General features: G+C 45.1%; 2 protein-coding genes across 4 annotated transcripts in view; both read left to right on the forward strand.

Moving 5' to 3' along the window:
- Positions 1 to 19,174, forward strand: part of FANCD2 (FA complementation group D2) — a 40,659-nt gene extending 21,485 nt beyond the window's left edge. For 2 of the 3 annotated variants that reach the window (XM_030501950.1, XM_030501951.1), the window contains 25 exons: positions 248 to 321; positions 410 to 550; positions 1,672 to 1,772; positions 2,084 to 2,199; positions 3,031 to 3,139; positions 4,044 to 4,142; positions 4,768 to 4,877; positions 5,346 to 5,492; positions 6,410 to 6,526; positions 7,247 to 7,375; positions 7,571 to 7,686; positions 8,461 to 8,574; positions 9,127 to 9,254; positions 10,580 to 10,679; positions 11,062 to 11,184; positions 12,001 to 12,094; positions 12,638 to 12,709; positions 13,001 to 13,039; positions 13,667 to 13,741; positions 14,862 to 14,936; positions 17,229 to 17,375; positions 18,353 to 18,427; positions 18,518 to 18,792; positions 18,877 to 18,959; positions 19,037 to 19,174. In XM_030501950.1, the coding sequence (XP_030357810.1) occupies positions 248 to 321; positions 410 to 550; positions 1,672 to 1,772; positions 2,084 to 2,199; positions 3,031 to 3,139; positions 4,044 to 4,142; positions 4,768 to 4,877; positions 5,346 to 5,492; positions 6,410 to 6,526; positions 7,247 to 7,375; positions 7,571 to 7,686; positions 8,461 to 8,574; positions 9,127 to 9,254; positions 10,580 to 10,679; positions 11,062 to 11,184; positions 12,001 to 12,094; positions 12,638 to 12,709; positions 13,001 to 13,039; positions 13,667 to 13,741; positions 14,862 to 14,936; positions 17,229 to 17,375; positions 18,353 to 18,427; positions 18,518 to 18,598 (2,382 nt within the window). In that variant the 3' untranslated portion in view covers positions 18,599 to 18,792; positions 18,877 to 18,959; positions 19,037 to 19,174. Of the gene's footprint in view, positions 1 to 247; positions 322 to 409; positions 551 to 1,671; positions 1,773 to 2,083; positions 2,200 to 3,030; positions 3,140 to 4,043; positions 4,143 to 4,767; positions 4,878 to 5,345; positions 5,493 to 6,409; positions 6,527 to 7,246; positions 7,376 to 7,570; positions 7,687 to 8,460; positions 8,575 to 9,126; positions 9,255 to 10,579; positions 10,680 to 11,061; positions 11,185 to 12,000; positions 12,505 to 12,637; positions 12,710 to 13,000; positions 13,040 to 13,666; positions 13,742 to 14,861; positions 14,937 to 17,228; positions 17,376 to 18,352; positions 18,428 to 18,517; positions 18,793 to 18,876; positions 18,960 to 19,036 lie in introns of those variants that run through there. The other variant, XM_030501952.1, reaches the window with a different exon arrangement.
- BRK1 (BRICK1 subunit of SCAR/WAVE actin nucleating complex) lies at positions 18,518 to 19,178 on the forward strand. Its single transcript, XM_030501957.1, has 3 exons — positions 18,518 to 18,792; positions 18,877 to 18,959; positions 19,037 to 19,178. Exons 1-3 carry the CDS (start codon positions 18,675 to 18,677, stop codon positions 19,061 to 19,063), a joined length of 228 nt encoding a protein of 75 aa, XP_030357817.1. The 5' UTR covers positions 18,518 to 18,674; the 3' UTR covers positions 19,064 to 19,178.
- Positions 19,179 to 20,538: the final 1,360 nt, after the last annotated feature.

Here is a 20,538-nt window from a genome sequence, read left to right on the forward strand (position 1 = left end):
CTGTGGAACTTGTAGACAAGCCCACATCCAAAGAACAGGGGAGAAACTGGTTGTGCATGCTTAGCAATGTTTCCTGGCTTTGTCTCTAAAGGCAGGCCTTCGCTCTTCTTGCAGGTAATTGGCTTCACTGCTGTGACTGTTCCAGGATCCTTTTGCTTGGCCTTATCTTCTGCACTTTCTGCTGCTGCTGTTGAAGCTTTCTTCATGGAGCCCCTTTGCTGAGCAGGTTTTTTTCCTTTCTTTATAGGACAAGTTTGGAAAGAGTTTGGTGGAGGACTTTCCCAGTGACTTTGTGGTGGATCTCGGCCCCACAGTGGATGGGTATGCTCATCACAGGCTAAGCATTTGTAATGCCTCTGTCACTGAGAACTGAGTTTGTCAACAAGAGGTTGTCTGTCTTTCCTTGCAGTTCATTCTTGTTCCCAGTGAAGTCCTTGTATAATCTGGATGAAGATGAAACTCAGGGAGCAATTGCCATTAACCTCTTACCACTGGTGTCACAGAGTGATCTTGGAAGGGTCACTGGTGGAATGAGCAGCCAAAGTAAAAGGTACTTTAACATTTAACTGTGGGATGATTGCAAAGGTAAAGGAATTGGTTTTATTTGGTGCACTTCACTGCTATCAGCCCCGCTTGCCAAAGTGCCTGATAAGGAGCTGGGCAGAGAATTTACCAGTTCCCAGTGTCCTTTTCCTTCTCTTGCTGTTCAGTATGTTTAGATAAGCCTAGAGGCAAAAGCTGGTTGGGAACTGGCAGTCAGTCCTGGCTCAGGCTGTTTAGGTGATCTCGGGTAAGTGAGATATGTATGAGAAGAGGAGCTCTTTCTTCTGGTGTTATGGTGATACTGAATGCCAGATTGAGATGGATAGGCAACTTTGAGGTGGCAAAATTCAGATTTTGAGCAATGATTCTCAAATAGAGTCACTAAGGACTTAGTGTGCAGCAACAGTACACTGTTTTTCTCACTTTCAGTTGTACTTGGACAACATAGACTGTGGTCCAGAAAACATGCAGCCACAAGTGAAATTTGAGTGAAAAATAAGGGCTCTGTCTTTGGAAAATGGAACAGGATTATGTAAAAAATAAGAAAAGTGTAATTAACCAGTAGGGCATCGAAGTGAAAAATAAGTTGTTTTTTTTTTTTAACTGGCGCCTTCATATCCTTTGTTAATTTTATTGTCGTAAGATTTTGTTGGTATTTTAATTCTGATTACAAAAGGATCACTTAAAAGAACAGATAGCTCTTTACATGCATCTATGGAAAAATGTTAATTTCCTCACTCAGAATGTGAGCAGTGGCATGCTAGAAAACATTCAAGGATGTTTCTCCACTGCTCACAGCTGTGCTTTGCACAATTCCTTATAGTTAATTCTGACTTATTCAACTTTGATTTCTACCAGCAATAAATCTGACCCCATTTTTGTTCATTACAGCTGGTTTTCTGCCTTTATCTGCTTTTCCAGAAAACTGGTGATCCAGTTTTTATTTTTGTATTATTATTTTAACCATAATGGTGCATTTCTGCTCTGTGTTGCTGGGACTGGCAAGAAGCAAAGTAGAAGGTGCAGGCAAGATGGCACAGGGAGGACATAAGATATAATGGGAAAGTGATGAGCATTCTGGAGGTATATAAAACAGGACCTGCTCCTTTTATATTTTCTCCCCCCAAGGGTGGTGTCACCACTATGTCTGTCACCCTGTTTCCGACTGCTGAGGTTCTACACTGCAGAGCAAAACAGTGGAAGCCTGGAGGAGATCGATGCCCTATTAGGTATGGGAAATAGACCTTTTGTGGAGTCTGGCTGCTGACTTGTGCCTGTCCCAGATCTGTAAAGACTTCCTGCAGTTGTAGGAAGAATTGTGCAGTTTGTGAAGGGGCTGAGGTGCTCTGTTGTCCACAAAGTAGAAGGGAGGCAGGGGAGACAATTGCTTTGTTGAGAGGGGCTGGCGAAGCTTTCTGCAAATAACCATTGGCATTGATTAAGGCTTACTTTGATTGTTGATACGTAAGAAGCTGTCCACACAAAGACCAAAGGGTGGGTAGCAAACACAATCCAACATGTTCTCTTCCTGCTGTCCCAGGTTGCCCCCTGTACCTGACTAACCTGGAGGTTGAAGGGAAGCTGGACTCTCTATCCAAGCAGGAACGGGAATTTCTGTGCTCACTCCTGTTCTATGCTCTCAACTGGTTTCGTGAGGTGAGTAGAGCCTTGTCTGCACCTGCTGGAGTGGCACTGAGGATTAGCACTTACAAACACTAATCTCGGGCTTCACTTGTACAATTCCTGTTAAAGAAGAGTCTTGCCTCTTGCAAACCTTCTCCAGCAAGGTCCTGATAATATCTCTGTGTTTTTCTTTTCATTACTCTTTATCCTTTATCCTACTACTAGCAGCAGCTCTGCTTTATTGGTCAGGGGCTCTAAGGACTGCCTTGCTGGTGTGAGTTTTTCACCTGCTACTCAGCTGCAATTTGTACATGGTTTGTGATGACCGTGGCTTTTCCAAGTTTCTGATTTTGTGCTTTGTTCATCACCTCTGTGAGTTGTGAATGTTGTGCCTTCAATCAGATTTGCCCACGTATTTGCTAACATTGATGGTCAGTAGGAATGTTCCCTGCTGGGGTTATTCTGATAACATGAGTTATATTAGAGTTGATGCAATTCTGCATCCCCAGTCCTCCCTGTTCCTGCTCTTCTCCCAGGATTGCCTCTTTCCTGGAAGACTTGGGAAGTGCCAAGGGTTCTTCAGAGCCACAGGCAGCACAGAAACAGATGATGTGCTGTGTGCTAATTCCTCTTCTTCAGTTAATATTTGAGCTGTAGTTGTTGCTCTGTTGCTTTTCATAGATTGCACCAATTATGTCCATGTTCTCATGGGCTTCTGAAGAGCTTTGTTCATGCAGTCTGGATCTGGTCACACAGGCCACTTGTGCTGTGTTGTGTGCTTATTCAGGACTTGAGAATGTTATTCAGGAAAGAAGAAGTGGATACAAATCTCCCTGTATCAGTGAGTTTGGTTTGTATCTCTAGGTTGTAAATGCCTTCTGCCAGCAACAGGATGCTGAGATGAAGGGGAAAGTTTTGACTCGATTACAGAACATCACAGAGCTGCAGAATGTGCTGGGGAAATGCTTGGCAGGTGAGTATGAAACCTTTGTACATTCTGGGCCTGCACAGGCTGATCAGGCACGAGTTCAGCCAGACAAGCACACTGACTGGTCAGTTCTACTGACCAGCGGTGCCATTCCCTTGCAATTCATGGCCAGTCCCTTTGACACTATTTCTGCCTATTCCCCTCTTAGTTCTTCCTCATCCCACTTCCCTGCACATTCCTGCATTAATTTGCGTAGCTCTACCCTTCCCTCTCCATCAGAATATCCCAAATCAGTCAAGTTCCTCTTTTTCCTCCCGTTTTATCACTTACAAAGTCCAGGTGTCCATTCCTAAAGCCATGCCTGGAGTTTCTTAATGGCCCATCAATTACAAACTGGAGACTTTTGGTCTTTGGCATTGTCTCTGTTATCTCTTGTCTACCAGGTTTGTGTCTGTCCTTGTTTATGGCTTCTCCCATTACTGTTATCTCCTTTGACACTGAAAAGGTCTTTGATTACATACATGTTATGAAAAATACACTATCATCTTCCATATACCCTTACACAAGCTATGCATTAAGAGCTGTGTTTGTAAACCAACAGACCAACTTCATCTGAAATAAAGTGCAGCCTCAACACCCTTCTGCTGCTCTGAGAGCACTGCGAGGCCAGCACAGAAAGGGCTAAGATGTGCTAGAACAGCCCTTCAGGCTTCAATAACATGGACAGATGTCCTTAGGCATCTGAGCACTTGTTTGCCTCCCTTGCTGGAGGAATGTCAAGTGCTGTAATTCCAGTGCAGTGTTGAGCTAATTGGAGCTAAATGCACCTAAACATAAGAGCAGATGGATGTTCACCACAATGGTGAAATGTATGGTACTTCTAGATCTCGCCTGTATTTTGTTATTCAGGAGCTGAACTAATCCAATTTCTACATTTTGGCTCTTTCAGCAACCCCTGGATATGTCCCACCACCAGCTACTTTTGATTCTGAAGCCCTGGAGGCTGTATCATCCACTAATGCTGTTGGTCCAGTGAGAAAAAAGAATGGTAAAGGAAGTTTGAAAGTGTTTGTTTACTTTTTGCTAGGTTAGTTTTTTTGCTATTTTAACAAGTTCGCTGCTTAACCAGTGGTTGGGCTTCCTGAGTCAGTGCAAGGCAAATGTCAGGTGTGTGTGCCTGGGAACAGAAGAAAGATGTAGAGGGAAGAGCAGAACTAACCCTGAGCCATTAGAACAGCTGAAGCTGTTGGCTTTCCTCCCTGCAAGATCGTTCTGTAGCTCTGTCTTATCTTCTTTTTCCAGGTTTTCTTCCTTTCTCAATAATGTGTCTGAGGAAGAAACATTAAATTTGGGTTCACATGTTTTTTAAGGTGATGTCTCACTCATTCTTTTTCAATCACTTCATAATGTTTAAACCACAGTAAGAACAGATAGACTTGCTTTAATTTCTTACTGTGATTTTATAGAAGAGAAGCTGATTGTGTGAGAGCCCCAAATGCATTTGACTCTCTTTTGAACTACTATCCTGGCTATGGATGACACATAACCTGTGTATGCGCCGTGCTTTCTTAGAGCTGATTAAAATACACCTGGTGCCATTTCCCTGGCTGCAAGTGCTGTCTAGTGTTCAGCACAGCGTAGTCTTCGTTTCTGAAGTTGCTTTTCTCTTGAAGGAAAGAAAAAAAAGACTGACGGCAGCAAAGCCAGCTCTGCAGATCGTTCTCAAGCAGATGACAGTTCTGAGGGAAACCAGCCTGATACTGAGCTCTCTGAGCTGGAGAAGGTATGTGTATACCCCTGGGGACTTGCAAGAAAGACAGACTAGGGAAGATGACATACAAGTATAAACAAGAGCTTTGAGGGAGAGGTGGTTAATTTCAAAAGTTAATCTCAGTCAAGGGATTCAGTTCTGCTTTCTGACGCCTGCCCCTCGTGCTGCTTATGGGTGCTTAAGGTGCAAGTCCAGAATGGGTTTCACAATGGCCACTGATCCACAGAAAGGAGATGACAAAGGTTATTCCAGTTTCCTAAGTATTTTCCCTAGAAAATTTTTAGTGACTTGTACAGTTCAAAATGAAAATGCTTCTGGTTCTAGTGCTTGTCTCTCTACTGGCTATTGTGAATTCTTCTTAGTCTTTTCTTCAACCTGGCACAAAATATAGAAGTCTATGTGAAAGAAAGAGTTTTATTGGAGCGAGAAAGACTTATAGTCTTGCAGGTTGCAATCTTAGTTTTGCCATTTACTTTTCAGACTACTGCTGAGAGAGAGGCAGAAAATCCTCTGACGAAGCTGCAGAACTATCGCCCGTACTTCCGAGAGTTAGACCTTGAGGTGTTCACCGTGCTCCACTGTGGGCTGCTGACAAAGTCTGTCTTGGACACAGAGATGCATACAGAGGTAAATGGAACAGAGTAAAACTGTACCATTAAGGCTTTATGTAACTAGCCCTTTCAGAGGTCCTGCCCTTTCTGTTCCATTAACATATACAGACCTAATGTAAAGAAAGGGGCTTTAATATTGAACACTGCTAAGAAGCAGCTTGCCTATTGAAAAGAACCTATTGCATTTAAGTAAAGCCTGTGTTGCAAAAAGCCAAGTGTCTCAAGGCATCAACAGAGCAGAAACTCAGCACAAATTTGGGACTGGTGTTGTGGATGTGCCCTCAGTGAGCAGGGTCCTGTTTATCATCTGGGACCTTACGTAAAACTGCATTGCTATGGAAAGCAGAAGTGCTTATTTTTGTTACCCTCTTTGTAGGCAGGCTGAGTCCATCTAGAGTCTGATTGTGTTAGGCTACAGTAAGATTTATAAAATGTGAAAAGGCCATGGCAGGCTGGAGTACAGCCTGGCCTGCTCCGAGGACAGCTGTGTCTGTGCATGCAGGTCACAGGCCAGTTGGAAGACTGTTTGACAAGTCTCTGTGTCATTATTTCAAGTTACTTCTTGACTGTTACTCAACTGGTGAATTTTGTGACTCTTTGGGCTTAAACCTCTTTTTATCTTTAGGAGCTAATTTTCAGTGTCAATGTATATAAATCAGTTACTTATGTGTATAAATCAGTTACTTATAAATCTGTTACTTATGTTGCTTCAGCTGTGTGAGAGCATGAGGTTTGCTTCCCGCTTCAAGTAACCAGAACTGATGCCCCATACCTGCAATGAGGGAGACATAAAACCGCAGCATATATCAAATAGGTCCCTGGCTGAGGTTAACTAATTCAGAAGTCATAACTGGAAATGAAGGGGGTGAACTTGAGCTTTAAGGCACTACAATTACATCTGGGTTTTGGGATTGATTGTTCTTGTAATTGCAGTTTTGTGAAGTTGTGCAGCTGGGGCCTACTGAACTTAGCTTCCTTCTGGATGACCTGTGCTGGAAGCTGGAGCATGTGCTGACCCCAAGCTCCACAAGGAGAGTGCCCTTTCTAAAGGCAAGTACTGCAGCAGCCAGTGGGTGTAGGGCTGAGGCAGAGCACATCAGTGTCCTCCTCCAGGCCTTTCCCAAGAGAAAAGGTTTTCAGAATGATTTTCAGTGAACTGGCAGTCTGAGCCCAGCTGTGTGTCAGAGCAGCACTTGCTCTTTCAAAACAGACTTCCGTACCACTTCCCTTGCTGAAATGTTTGTAGCACCTGGTTCTCTGCATGTCTGAGGAAAGGGTATATAACAGAGGGAAAGCCTTGCAGCCTCAAAACTCGAGCAACCCTTTTCCTAGCCCTCCCTGGGGACACTGGCTCTGCTGTTCGAGGAGCAGCTCAGCTTAAGCAGGCCAGATAGGCTGCATCCAACAGAAGCTGCTGCATCCATGCTTCTGCTTTTTCTGCAATCTTTAAAAGAAGACTAAAGATTTAGTCTTAGACTCTTGAGTGAAGTGACTCCTTGCATTCCTGGCTGATGCCTTCAGAAGGAAAGTAAATGTGTGGCCACTGCATTAAACTATGAGAAATTTGCTACAACCTGATGGGCTCTATCAGATTCAGTGTTCTTTCTCCTTGTCTTTCTATCAACTTTCTTTCTCTGTGATGCTTCCTCATAGAGGGTATTGACATCAGGAATTACATTGCTCAGAAGCAGTTTTAGAAGTAGAGCTTGATGTGAAGTTATTCTCAAGCAAGGCTGATGAAGTGACTTAAGTTTTTTGGATTTGCTGCAGGAAAGAAGCTACAGGGATATTGGCTTTTCCCACCTGTGTCAGAGATCCCCCAAGGAAGTTGCTACATGTGTAGTCAAGCTACTAAAGCCACTGTGTAATCACACGGAGAAAATGCACAGCTACTTCCAGGTGAGTGGGCAGCAATTTTGACTCAAAACACTGTCAAGTTTTGTCACCTCTAAAGGTATTTTTAGTTTTGTTTGTGGAAAAAAGAGAGTTGCTTCATTTTCTTCAGTTTTTTTAAACAGAATTATGGAAATGGGTTCTTGTGCCATTATCTTTCCTTGGATTAGTGCTTAATGAATTATTTGTTCTGTATTAAAGGCAGTTATACAAAATCAGGGTGCGGAAGATGAACCAGGAGTGAACATCCAGGAGCACATGCTGATGTCTTCTTGTTACCAACAGCTGTTACTAACTTTTCGCTCCCTATTTGCTTGGTAAGTTTAAACAAAAAAGTATATAGTCACCTAAATGAGCAGAGTCGACTTATTGCTTCTTCCTCCTGTTCCTCCTCCTCAAAGTGTTTGTACCCAGCAGATGGCCTGTCAGCCACACAGAACAACACACTGTGATGGTCTGAGACTTTTAAGCACTTTGTATTTATGTCAAGCTTCATTGCCTGATCCTGAGCTGGACTAAAACTGTAGGTGATGAAGCTCTGAACTGGATCGAATTCAGTGTGCTTTTGGATCAAGACCAGCATAAGTGGCATACTGGCACACCTAGTTGTGAACTCCTGTTCTGCCTAGGGGTCTTGGAATTTCTTATCAAGTCCCCTCATCCTTTGCTGAACTGTCACTGCCTGAATCCTGAGCAATGAAAGAATTTCTTTTGCCAATGGGAAAGGATGAATCTGTACTTCATTGACTAAAAGCCATGTGCTGCTGCTGCACTTGAACTGCATTCGTAAGTGTCAAACTCAGCAGTGCTGGTGCAGCCTAGGTTTGACCTCTGCATCTGCTAATATAATCCAGGATAACATCATAGAAGCTTTTTGTGAACTGAAAAGTTTCTGTTGTGTGTGCACAAGGTTTGCCATTGCCATTCAGTTTTCATTCTTTTGTGTCCCCTTATAACTTTCATATTTCAGGGCTCTTCTTGCATATCCAGCTTCTTTATTTTTAGTGTAGCAAAAATATGCTTTTGCATCTGATACCTCTCTTCCTTCTAGTCTGATGATGAACTGGATCTTTTTCTTTTTCCCCCCTCAGGAATGGTTTTTCTCAGCCTGAAAATACTGACTTGCTAAGGTCAGCTCTCCAGGTGCTTGCGGAGAGACTAAAACCAGGAGAGACGGAGTTTCTTCTTCTTGAGGATCTGATAAGGTAGAGCCAGTATTTCCCAAGCTCTGAAAGGGGATGAATTTCAAGCAATTTCCCCTATTTTGTGTGGGCATTATGGGTAAATGTATATTTGGGAGCTCTCATAGAGCTAGCTAGCTTCAAACAGAGGTTTGTGTTTAATTGAATGGCAGTGCAGTCAAACCTAATGAAAGGGAGCTACTGGATTATAAAATATGCATTAATCTATGGATCTTATTTGTTTGAGTGCTATTTGAGATGAAGAGATTAGTAGGATTCACAGAAGGAATAAGTATGTTCTGGATAGTGAAAATGCTTACAGGAACATTAAACAAAAGAGGTATGTAAAGATGTTGCTGGACTTAATGTGATTGGGGCTTGATAGAAGTTTCTCAGTGCCTGAATTTTTATCTAGTAGTGGTTGACTACCCCTTCTTCAGAAGGACACTGCCAGAGACAAAATACTGGGCTAGGGAGACCTTGTATCTGAGGTAGTCTAATACTTCTTTTTTATTTATATGTTTCTGGATGATTATCTACATTGGGTTTACCTTTTCCCTTTCCTGTCATCCCCAGTGAGAGTTTTCACTACGTGCTGAATTTCCAGCAGAGTGTTCCCAGCTTCTACTGCGCATTCATCCTCACTCAGCTCCTGATCACCATCGCCGAGAAACCAATGGCTGGCTGGAAGAAAGAGAAAATTGGTAAAGTGTGAAGTACCCCTAATCTCACATCAGTTTTCATGCTGGTTTTGCCTTTAAATCTTGGGTTCTTTCTCTGTAGTGCATCTTTTGAGGGAGGGATTTCCCATGGTGTCCTAGTAATCTTGCTTGGTGAACAGTCCTAGCTGTTAAAAAAGGAATAGCAGTAAATATATTGGAACCTGTTTGGTATTTCTTTTGCTGTGCTTCAGTCTCTTAGCTGGTGTTTTTGAAAATCAAAGCTTCACAGCTTTTTAGAGTTCTAAGAACAAGCCTGCTGTTCAATTTCGGTACCAGTTTAATCACTGATTATGGAGGTGATCATAGACTTAATTCGATGTAGCTTCCTAGTGTAAGTACAGATGTCTATGACAGCTTATTTCTAAAAATTATGGAAATGAACTCAAATACAGTTGCTACTTCAGGGCAGAGAGAGGAAAACCTGCATGTCCTTAACTCCATGCAACAAACATTTGCAATTGAGAGCTCTTCTCATGGATTAGGACCGATCGTAAGAGGAACATCATTCAAGCAGAGAAGACATGCTTGCAGGGAATATACAAGAAAATTATTGGGTCTCCACTTTGTCACACACTGAAATAAAGACTCCGGACAGTTACCTCTCTCAGCCATACCTTGTCATACTGAGACATCTCTAGAATTTGTCCTCAGAACCCCATAGGCACTCAGAATTGTGAGTTCCCTACTTTGAGATTATTTTACTGTTTTTTAAAAGTCCCATATTAGGAGAACTGCCCACTGCTTGTGGCAGGGAATAACCAATTTTAACTAATAATTTCCTGGTTTGAAACATTTCTGCAGGAGAGAAGCAGGTTAGTTAGCAGTTTTGAATTAAGGAATCTGTAAACTTTAAACGTGTCTGTTCACATTTATTATTATAGCACTGTGGCCAGAAAGTCAAGCCACTTGTTATTGGAATTCCATTTCTAGAAATGGATGCCCTAAGGATTGCATATTGCCTAATTAAAATGAGAGGGTTGGCACACTGTAGGAGCTACCAAACAAATAAGATTTAATATAAACTTGTCAGGGAGAAATGTCAGGAGATGGCTCATGGAATGGTCTGGAACAGCTGATGTGAACAGCTATTCCAGACTGGAACACACTGGATGTGAATATATTTTGTTATGGTACCTGTTCTTGTGGCCTTTTTAGGGGAAATGCATTCTGACTTACCAAAGTTCAGGCATATGAGGAGTAGCTATACTGTGACCTTTCAAAAAGCCATTTGGACACACTGCTTTTATAGGGAAGAAAGAAATTATCATGGATTCTTCCTTCAGTAGGTTATTCCTTATCTTTCACAGCTTCACTAGCAAAACAGTTCCTTTGCCAGTCATGGGTGAGGCCTAGTGGAGACCGAGAGAAGGGCAACCAGTTCAACAGTGCGCTGCATACTCTGCTCTGGTAAGGCTCAAGCCATTGCCTCAATGCTGAGACACTCGTTTTCTGATAATTCCTCTTGCTGCAGAGGAATGACCCCTCTCAGTCAAACCCCTCACACTTACACAGTTTGGCATACATTGCATTGACAGACAGTGAGTGATAGGAAGAATTGTGTTAGCTATTGGCTGTAGAAACATGTTTGGACCTCATGCTTGGTATCTTTCAATGACATTACTTGTGACAGTTCTAAATATTGCTTTGGATTTCCTACATATGATTGCCTTTGGCATAAGAATGAGCTTGACAATTTTAGGCCATGTGTTGCGGATAGGGCAGTGTTCAAGAACTTGCTGTATTAGTCTGCATAATATTTACTGATTAACTAAGCTGGGTTTGGATTTAGTGTCTACCTGGAGCACACAGATAACATCCTGAAAGCTATAGAAGAAATCTCGAGTGTTGGTGTCCCTGAACTGATCAACTCTGCCAAAGATGGATGTTCTTCTACTTACCCTACTCTAACCAGGTAACTGTATCAGTAGAAACTTTGAATTTCATGAGATGCATAATGGCAATTTCTGCTTTTTAGTATTTAATTTTCTTGGTCTATCATGGTTTCATGTTAATACTGCTGTGGACTACTCTAGGCATTTGTAAACATTTTTTGGCAGCATGCAACAAGTTAGTACATGGTTAACTTTATGTTAAGGTGGCATGTCCTGGTACATTAACACAGTGCTGAGTTTGTTATTTGTAAGCCATTTTAATTGGAAATGGGCTGCTATCTGTTGTCACATATGCTGCCTCTTTCTGTGCTACTCTGGTGGTATAAAGCACTCCAAAAGTCAGCCTTAGAGGCCTGGGGTGCCTGTAGGCAATCCTGGGCTGATATGCAGTGTGCAAAAGCACACTCAGGGTGTTTCTGCTCCTGGTATAAGAATTTGGAAACACAATTTATCCAGGCATGGCCAAAGTTTCTGCACTTTGGAACTACTAAAATCATCTTATGTGGAGGGCTGCAAACCTTTCACTGTGTACCCCTAGAGCTACAAAAGAGTGGGGGGTGTCTATGTCTGGTTCATACTGGAGAAGTGATAGTGACTTCCCAGGATTCTCCATCTGTCTGGGCAATGGGGCTGGGCTGGATATGCTTATGAGTCCTAGGGTCAATCTCCTGCAATTTCCTATTTTTCAATATAGGAATTGGATTGAATTGAATTGAATTGAATTGAATTGAATGCCCAGCTGAGGAACCTTCAAGTTTTCCACATTGTTCTGGGGACAAGAAGCCTATCTTGGTGTTCAGAGCTGGCTTTTAGTTTTGCTCTCGCTTTCTCCACAGACAGACATTCCTGATTTTCTTCAGAGTAATGATGGCTCAGCTAGAGAGTTCAGTGAAAAGCATCCCAGCTGGGAAACCATCAGACTCGAGTGAGGTAGGAAAATAAATGCATTGGACTCTTTGAGGGGAAGAAGACCTAAGTTAAACTGTACAGTACAATAAAGTTCTATAAATTGGAAAGGATCTTCTGAACTTTGCCTAGGAAATGCAGTCAGACAGCTTCATTCATCAGCCAAAGCAGATATACAGGGCGACATATAAGTAGCATCCTTTTTTACTGGTTTGTACCATGTCAAAAATGTAGTAAATCCAGCAGAAGCTGTAACCTGAAAACAGGTAGTACTCTGCAAAACACTGAGCTGTGCAGTTGGTCTTGCACACCTGTGTGGGAGCACAAAGTTATTTTGCAACCAAGAGCTGCTCTGAGAGCAAGGAAATGTGTTAACTCTCAGCATTTTAAGCCATGTGGGCACTGATCAGGCTGGAATTGCCATTAAGCATGTTTGCTGTGATAAATCTGCGTTGAAGCTTTGTTCCTCTGTCTTCAACAACAACAGCAGCAAAATGCTGAGAGAGCATCCAGCAAGGTGAGAGGAAATACACCATCTTGGGTTCTTGTCCCCTTGCATCCCATTAGGTGCAACTGGAGAAGCTGCTGCGGTGGAACATTGCTGTGCGGAATTTCCATATCCTCATTAACTTGGTCAAGGTGAGACTGTTGTTGCTTTTCTGGTTTTACCTTCAGGTTCCCAGCAAAGCCCAGTGTACCCTGGTTCACGAGCACAAAGATCACCAAACAGCCATCCTGCTAAGCACTTCCACCTGACAGCCACTGCATTTCACATGCTTGTGTGGCCCCTGTTGAAAGTTGAGGACAGACGTTGCCTTAGAACAGGTTTCACACTTTAGTGAGAGTATATAATGAATTGGCTGATGTGCTCACATTGTTTCCTTTAGACTTGTGGACTGATCTGGCTCTTTTTTCCTCTCGACCAAGCAGGTGTTTGACAGCAGGCCTGTACTCGGCGTCTGCCTGAAGGTAAGCAAGAATTCAAAATAACTGAAGTGAGCAGTTTAAGTACCAGCTTTCTTGAATCCTTGCCTCCGATGGAGTAGAGGTGGTTACTGTATTGTCTGGAAGAAGCAGAGACTGTTTCTTATACCTTTAACTGTCTTCCACTAATCCTCATCATATGGCTCGACCACAGCAAACTTACTGCAATTGGCATTCCTGACTTCAGACCCTTTCCCCCTTCTCCTTTCCCCATGGCAGTCCAAATGAGAGGAGACATCACAGCAGACAGGTCTCCCTCAGAGCCCAGAGAGATCATGTGTCCCTCTGCAACTCTCCCTTTTGTGACTCATGTATATGTATAGTGATTTTAACATTTTGTAGTTAGTTCACCAGTTTGTGGTGAATACACCCAGGGATGTGTACAACAATGAGACCTTGTCCTTCTTACCTCTTTTTGCAGTGATTGAAGTGGGACACTTTACTGATCCTGTATATTCCAGTACAGTCTTCACATGAGTATAGTCTTTTACAATGTGAGAATAGTTTCTGGGGTAGCTTGAAAGAATGTGTCATTATCTTATCTGGCTTTGTGATGGTTCTTTGAACAGGAATTTGAACTACCCTTCTGATGTATTTATCATTCTTTTCTAGTATGGCCGTCTCTTTGTAGAAGCATTTCTGAAGCTTGCCATGCCTCTCCTGGACTACAGCTTTAAAAAGCACAGGGTAAGCCATTTGGAGACAGCTGTCTTGGAACCAGCTGGGAAGCAGGACTGCTGCTTGCTAGATGAAGAGTCCTGTCTTGTCATATGTTGATATGTTGGCACGATACTTGTGACAGACACCTCATGACAAACACATCTAATGTCTCCAGCTGTGCTGTGCCCTGTTTACTTGCCCGGCCAGTGCTCTCTCAGCAAACAGATCACTGTTTCCCAGCTTGCTATCCCTCTTCTTTTGCCAACAGTGAAGCCATCCAACAAGAAGTCCTTTCAATCTATCTCCTTCAAAATCGGTTACCACAAAGGTGTCACTCACAGAGTAGGAAGCTCATTTGAGTGGTCAGGTCGGTGAGGGCTTGTGGTCCAGATGGACAGTGACATTGGTGTCTTTGCAATAATTCCTGGAGCTTTGAGCAGGACAGCATGCGTACGTGCAGATGGAGAGGCCAGCCTTGCTGTGCTACATGGCAAGAACAGTTCACTTATTCACCCTGCTTTGTCGCAAGGCAGCCCAGCTTTGCCAGTGAGACTCAGTCTTTGGCTTAGTCTTCACTTCTTGTCTCTCTAAGACGTAACTCCTTTCTATTACAAATGTAAAATGTGTTCTCATGGATGTTTGAGGGAATGAGGTTATCGAACAGATATCTAGTCATTGCCACTGGACAGTAGGAAGTGTCATGTCATTTCCTCAGTAGAGAGGACTGATACCCAGAGTTCGTGTTGGATGCATTTCAAATACCACAGTGTAGCAGTATGTTCTATACGTTTCCTCTGGTTCCCCTATTTCAGAAGGTTGTGCTCATGGCAAGATGTGACAAGGTTGTTTGGATTTTTATTGTCCTGTTTCCACCGGTATGCATTCAGTCCAAACTGATTCAACATTCAGTTCAAAGTGCTTGGCCTTATGACATGAGGTCATACTTTTATTACCAGCTACTTAGACGCACAGTGCAAGTCTCCTGTGGCTTAATCCTGTTTGTCTGATGTTTCCTGCATATATGCATCATATCTCTGTCCCATAACCCTTTGAAAGGATTGCTGGGACTTAACAATGTTTCATTATTCTGTTTCCCTTATGGAAAAATGCTTTGAGAATGATTTGCTGGTCTACTTATTTATTGCAGGATGATGTGCAGAGTTTGCTGAAAACCTTGCAGCTGAGTACCAGACAACTTCATCACATGTGTGGGCATTCCAAGGTTAAGATAAGTTTGAATTGTAGTAGAAACTCCTGTCCTAAGAATGATTTATTTCCCATCCGGGGCATAGGTAGGTTCTACTTGCAAGCTTCCAGCAGTACCTGTACAAGCAAAAACTCTGAGAGGAGGAGCAATAGCCTTGGTTTCATGGCCCAAAAGTTGAAGTATTTGGTCTGAAAGTAGCTGACTTGGATGTCTGGTCAGGTTAGCATCTTTTTATAGGGCAGAGGCTCTTGATATCTTTGGTTGTTGGCCTCTGTAAGAGAGTGTTCTGAGAACGCAAGCCCAGATATTAGAGACCTTTCATGAAGTCTGGATGCCAGATTGATAATATGGGAGAGAAGTTTTGGCAAAGATCAACAGCCTTAAGAGTCAGAGGAATCGGCAACAGGAGGTGGACAAGGGAAAACCTTACTCAAAATCCTCTTGAGGTGCCTTTTTGGCCTTGTTACATTGGTACTAGGGAATAGGGCAAAGGGAGAGGAGGAATGTTGGAACATGCAGTCTGACGGTCTCTGTAGGAGGTTTGGAGCAGGAAGGAAGGAGAGGATTAGCACCCTGTTTACAGTATGGAGAGCCAGTGCTTGTCACGAGAGAGAATCACAAGGGAAAGCAGTTAGAAGGAACTTCATGTGTGCTGCTTTGTTCCTGTTAGACTCCTAAGAAGTTGAAGAACACATGTCCAAGAATGGGCTTTGCTAAATTTGTTGAAGGGAGAAAGCCAGCTATTGGCATGGTTCCCCAAGCTAGATGTGCTACCCATTTAGTCCAGAGCTGGCATCAGGAGCATAAAAGCCTAGCTGGGGATCAGAACATGCCAACACAGCTGTCAGCATAGGGGAGAATTGGAATCTGGCACAAACCCTGGAGATGTTAAAAAGCCCTTCTCGTGTTTACAGTGAAATCCTCACGCCTGCTTTAAAGTCACAATTCACTTTGTAGACAGGATAACATCACTGCAGCTTGTGATGTCTTGTCTTTGCATTTGACCAGCATTTTCAAGTGCCATGGCCCATGGTCTGTGTTAGCGCGTTAAGTGCAATTAGTGAACACCTGTGTTTTACCACTGCTCTTCTATCTGTTGCAATCTGATTAGGTCTCTGTGCCAAATTTTTGCAAGAATGAGGAGGCAGCAACTGAATCTAGGCAAATAAATGTATGCAATGAATGCTCCAAACCTGTTTGAAGAGGAGTTGACACCAACATTTGTTAAACCAGTCTTGATTTTGCTTGCTCACTGAGGTACCATGCAGTGTTACTTAAGGTTTGCTACTCTCCCTCAATAGGAGTGCTCAGAGCATCACACACCAGACAATAGCAATGGGCTTTGTTTATAATTTCCTAAGTATTTGTCATTCATTCTCTCACACTGAGCCTCTCTTCTGTTTCTGTATCTAATGCTGGGCATAAGGACAGTTTCTGGAGACAGATTTTTGCAAACGCCACAGTCTCCAAACTGCCTGCAGACAGTTGAGCAGGTTCCAAGACCCAGGGAGCACTGTGACTGTTGATTGTGTCATTAGCGAGGTTTTCCATGGTTTGAAAGAAGGTTACAAAGTAGTCTCATGAAAGAGGAAAATACTTAATGCACACAATAATTGTTTATGGCTCTTGGCAGGTTTTCTGGTTTAGCAATGACTATAGTGTACTGCAGATCCGAGCCTAGCAGGAAAATATGCTCACCCAGAGCTACATCTCATACAATACCTGGCATAGCTGCCCTTCCTCAGCTGGGTTTTGCTTACAGCAGCTCCATCTGTTCTCTCCTGTCCTAGTTCTCCAAAAGCCAGTGCTTGTTTGGTCTGGACAAGCTGCCTTTGGAGTTTATAGTGCACACACATTCTGTGCAGCTAGTGTAAAGGAATTGCATCAGGCACTGAGCAAGAAAAGATTGTAATCATAGTGGTTTATTCAACACCTTTCTCATTCTTTCTTCTCTGTGCTTGGGAATTAGGCAATATTCTGACATGAAACTCCCTGCAGCATTAACTTGCAGCTTGTGTCTATCAGCAAGTGGCTATCTCGCTTCCTAGTGGGTAGTTTCAGAGTCTGGCCACTTGTAGCATTGCTTTGGACTGGAATGGTGTGATTACCTATTGCTAAAAAAATGCTTATCTGAGTTTTATTGTTTAACAAAAGCTATAGAAGAATTTGGCCAAGAAGTGACATGATCTGGGTGAGGTTTGTGAGGATCACATCCCATGCCTCCACTTGTATAACCACTGGCTTTTTAAATAGGCAGAATACTTAGGCAAGAATCAATCACAGCCATGTTTTACTGTTCATATTTAGATTCACCAAGACATTGGACTGACCAACCACGTGCCTTTGTTGAAGAAGTCTCTGGAACAATTTGTATACCGAGTGAAGGCAATGCTGGCATTCAACCACTGCCAGGAGGCATTTTGGCTGGGTGTCCTTAAAAATCGGGATCTTCAGGTGAGAATCACTGTCCTGCCTGGGGCAATTAAAACCTGGGAGAGGACATCGTCTTGCCCAGACAACTCTGCCCTTGTGTGTGGGTAGGGCTAAATGGCCAAATTCAGTGTGACCGTGTTACAGTCACGTCTAGTGCAGCAGGAAGAAGTGTTTTATTCCAGGATGGAGGACCTGTGTCTCTGGGGGCTCCCTTGCAGCGAGGCTCTCGCGCTGCAGCGGTCAGGTTTTATTGTTTGTGGTGAAGGGGTGGGGGTCCTTCCTCTCCTTGGTGACAAGGACTGCATGCAAAGAAGGGGAAAGATAGAGGTCACTTGAACACCTCTTCACACACTCTGGTGTGTGGCTTTAACAGAAGCAAATTCCGGCTGTTTTATTCATCTTTCACTGTAGAAGCAGGACAGTTGAAACAAATCTGGGCCATGAAGATGCTCCAAGGGCTGGAGCAGCTCTGTTCTGGAGACAGACTGAGAGAGCTGGGCTGGTTCAGCCTGGAGAAAAGCAGGCTCAGGGGAGACCTTAGAGCAGCTGCCAGTGCCTAAAGCAGGCCAACAAGAAATCTGGAGAGGGACTTTTTACAAGGGCATGTAGTGACGGGATAAGGAGGAATGGCTTTACCCAGACAGAGGGGAGATTTAGATTAGATATTGGGGAAAAAAATTCCTCTATGAAGAGTTCTATGAGGGTGGTGAGGTTCTGGCACAGGTTGCCCAGAGAAGCTGTGGCTGCTCCATCCCTGGCAGTGTTCAAGGCCAGGTTGGATGAGGCTTTGAGCAACCTGGTCTAGTGGAAGGTATCTCTTGGAACTAGATTATCTTTAAGGTCCCTTCTAACCCAAACCATTCTATGATTCTAAGACTTGCTTTTTACTCAAAAGCTTTTATTAAGATGGTAACAAAATACTGCTTTCTTCCATTCCACCCTGGCATGCTTTGCCTGCCTTGCATAAGCTCAGTACGGGTTTTCTGTGTTCACCTTAGGGAGAAGAAATCCTGTCCCAAGCCTCTGGAGACAAGGGCTCCGATGAGGAGGACTCCGCAGAAAGTCCTGCTGAGGTACCGCCGCTCGGGCGACTCGGTTCTAACTCGTTACACCGCAGAGGCGGCGGGGGGTGAGTGTGCGTCTGACGGCGTTGTTCCCCGCAGGAGCTGAGCGGGAGCAGCACGGACCACAGCGACGAGAACGGTGCCGGGCCGGCGGGGCCGGGCTCCCCCGCGGCGCCCTGACGGGGCGGGCGGGGCGGAGGCGCGCAGGCGCGGGGCGGAGGCGCGCAGGCGCGGCGGCGGTGGCGGCGGGGCGGCCATGTCGGTGCAGGAGGACCCGGTGCAGCGGGAGATCCACCAGGACTGGGCCAACCGCGAGTACATCGAGGTGATCACCAGCTCCATCAAGAAGATCGCGGACTTCCTCAACTCCTTCGGTGAGGGCGCGGGGCCGGCGGCGGGGTGGGGGTGGCTGCGGGCCGGGCGCCCGCCCGCGGTGTCTCACTGCCGCCTCTCCGCAGACATGTCGTGCCGGTCCCGGCTGGCCACGCTGAACGAGAAGCTGACGGCGCTGGAGCGCAGGATCGAGTACATCGAGGCCCGGGTATGCGGCGCGGCAGGGCGGGGGGGTCCGTCCGGGCTCGGGGCCGGCCTTGGCTGAGTCGTTTCCTCTTCCCGCAGGTCACCAAGGGTGAGACGCTGACATAGGCCGGGGCGGCCCCGGTTCCTGCCCCACCGGAGCACCACCGCCCTGCTCGGGGCCTGCCTCCGCCGCCACCGCCGCCTCTGCTTGTGTTGCCAATAAACCGCTGTGCTCCCGCCCTGCCTGCTCTCTGCCTGCCTGCCTGGGGCTGGGCCATGGCATGCCCGGCTCCCTGCCACCATCCTGGATGTCCAGAGTCAGCCCTTCCATCTGCCTGGCCGGTGGGGTTTGGGCCTGAATTCCTCCCCACAGTGGGGCCTGTGATGGGAGGGGATGCGCTGCAGGCCTGGCTGCTGTCAGCTCCATGAGGCACCTCACCAGCCTTTGACGTGCTCTGTGCTCCTGCTGGGGTCACAGCAGAAAACCTGGTGATCTTGATGGTTTGGAGGGTGTCTCAGCCTTCCTGTGTGTGTGCTGTCAGGGCTGTGTGGGGCCAGCCTTGCCTGGCCTGGTGCACATCACATGCCATAGGGGAGTGCCTTCTCTCTTGGGAGGCAAGTGGCAAGTAGAAGGAAATCTCTTTTCCCTTCCCACCACTCCTCTGTGTGTCTCAGTTTTTCACTGGGCATCTAGAGCTGCAGACTCGCAGCTCATATTCAGGTTGTTGGGGAGTCCATGGAGTTGGTGCCAGTAAAGGTCTTGTTTCCCAGCAGGCTGTAAATGTTTTGGTATATTGTCCAGCTGACATCAGGTGGTTGCCCCTCAGCATAGGTCTTCCTCCAAGGTCACAGTTTGTTCTCTGTAGGAAGCTCTGTGTTTTCCATTGAGTAAGTGTGCCTCCAGCCTTTTCCCTCAGCTCACGTAGCCAGTTACACTTTACTGTCAGGTTGGGCTGCACATCCAGGAGGCTTGGCTGCTTATGGTGTGTAGTCCCATTGGAAATAAGTGCTTTGTAGCAACCCTGCAGAACTTATAGTGGAGTGGAGCAGCCATGGGTTATTGCCCTTTTGCTCTGGGGTGATACCAAATGATGAGTCTGAGTGCTGTCATACAGGATTGGCAGGTAGAGGGAAAGCACCTATCTCTTTCCTCAGAGGCAGTTGCTCTGTGGCCCAGGTGCATCAAAAGTATGCCTGTGGCCTGTGCACTGCTCATTCTGAATGTGCTGGAGTGGAGCCGTGAGATCTCTGTCCTCTTGGAGAACTTGCCTGGACAAGGCCCTGAGCAGCTTGATCTGACTGAAGTTAGCTCCACTTTGAAGGAGGGTGTGTGTGTTGCGGGGAGGCGTGTGGGTAGAGGATACCAGAGGTCCCAGTCTAGATTATCCTAAGATTCTTCACCCAAAGACTGAATGGGAGACAGAGGGTACCACGGACATCCCTGGGATAGGGTCTGTACCAGGCTGACCTCTTCACCCGAGATCTGTTTCCTGTTCCTGATCCCAGCTAGTAGTATGGTGCGTGTCTCTGATCACTTGCTGGTCCCCTGACAGGCTGTTGTAACGGTTCTCCTTCTTTCCTCTGACCCCAGTGTTTCTTGC

Source organism: Strigops habroptila, chromosome 11, assembly GCF_004027225.2.
Source record: "Strigops habroptila isolate Jane chromosome 11, bStrHab1.2.pri, whole genome shotgun sequence".
Lineage (NCBI taxonomy): Eukaryota > Metazoa > Chordata > Aves > Psittaciformes > Psittacidae > Strigops > Strigops habroptila.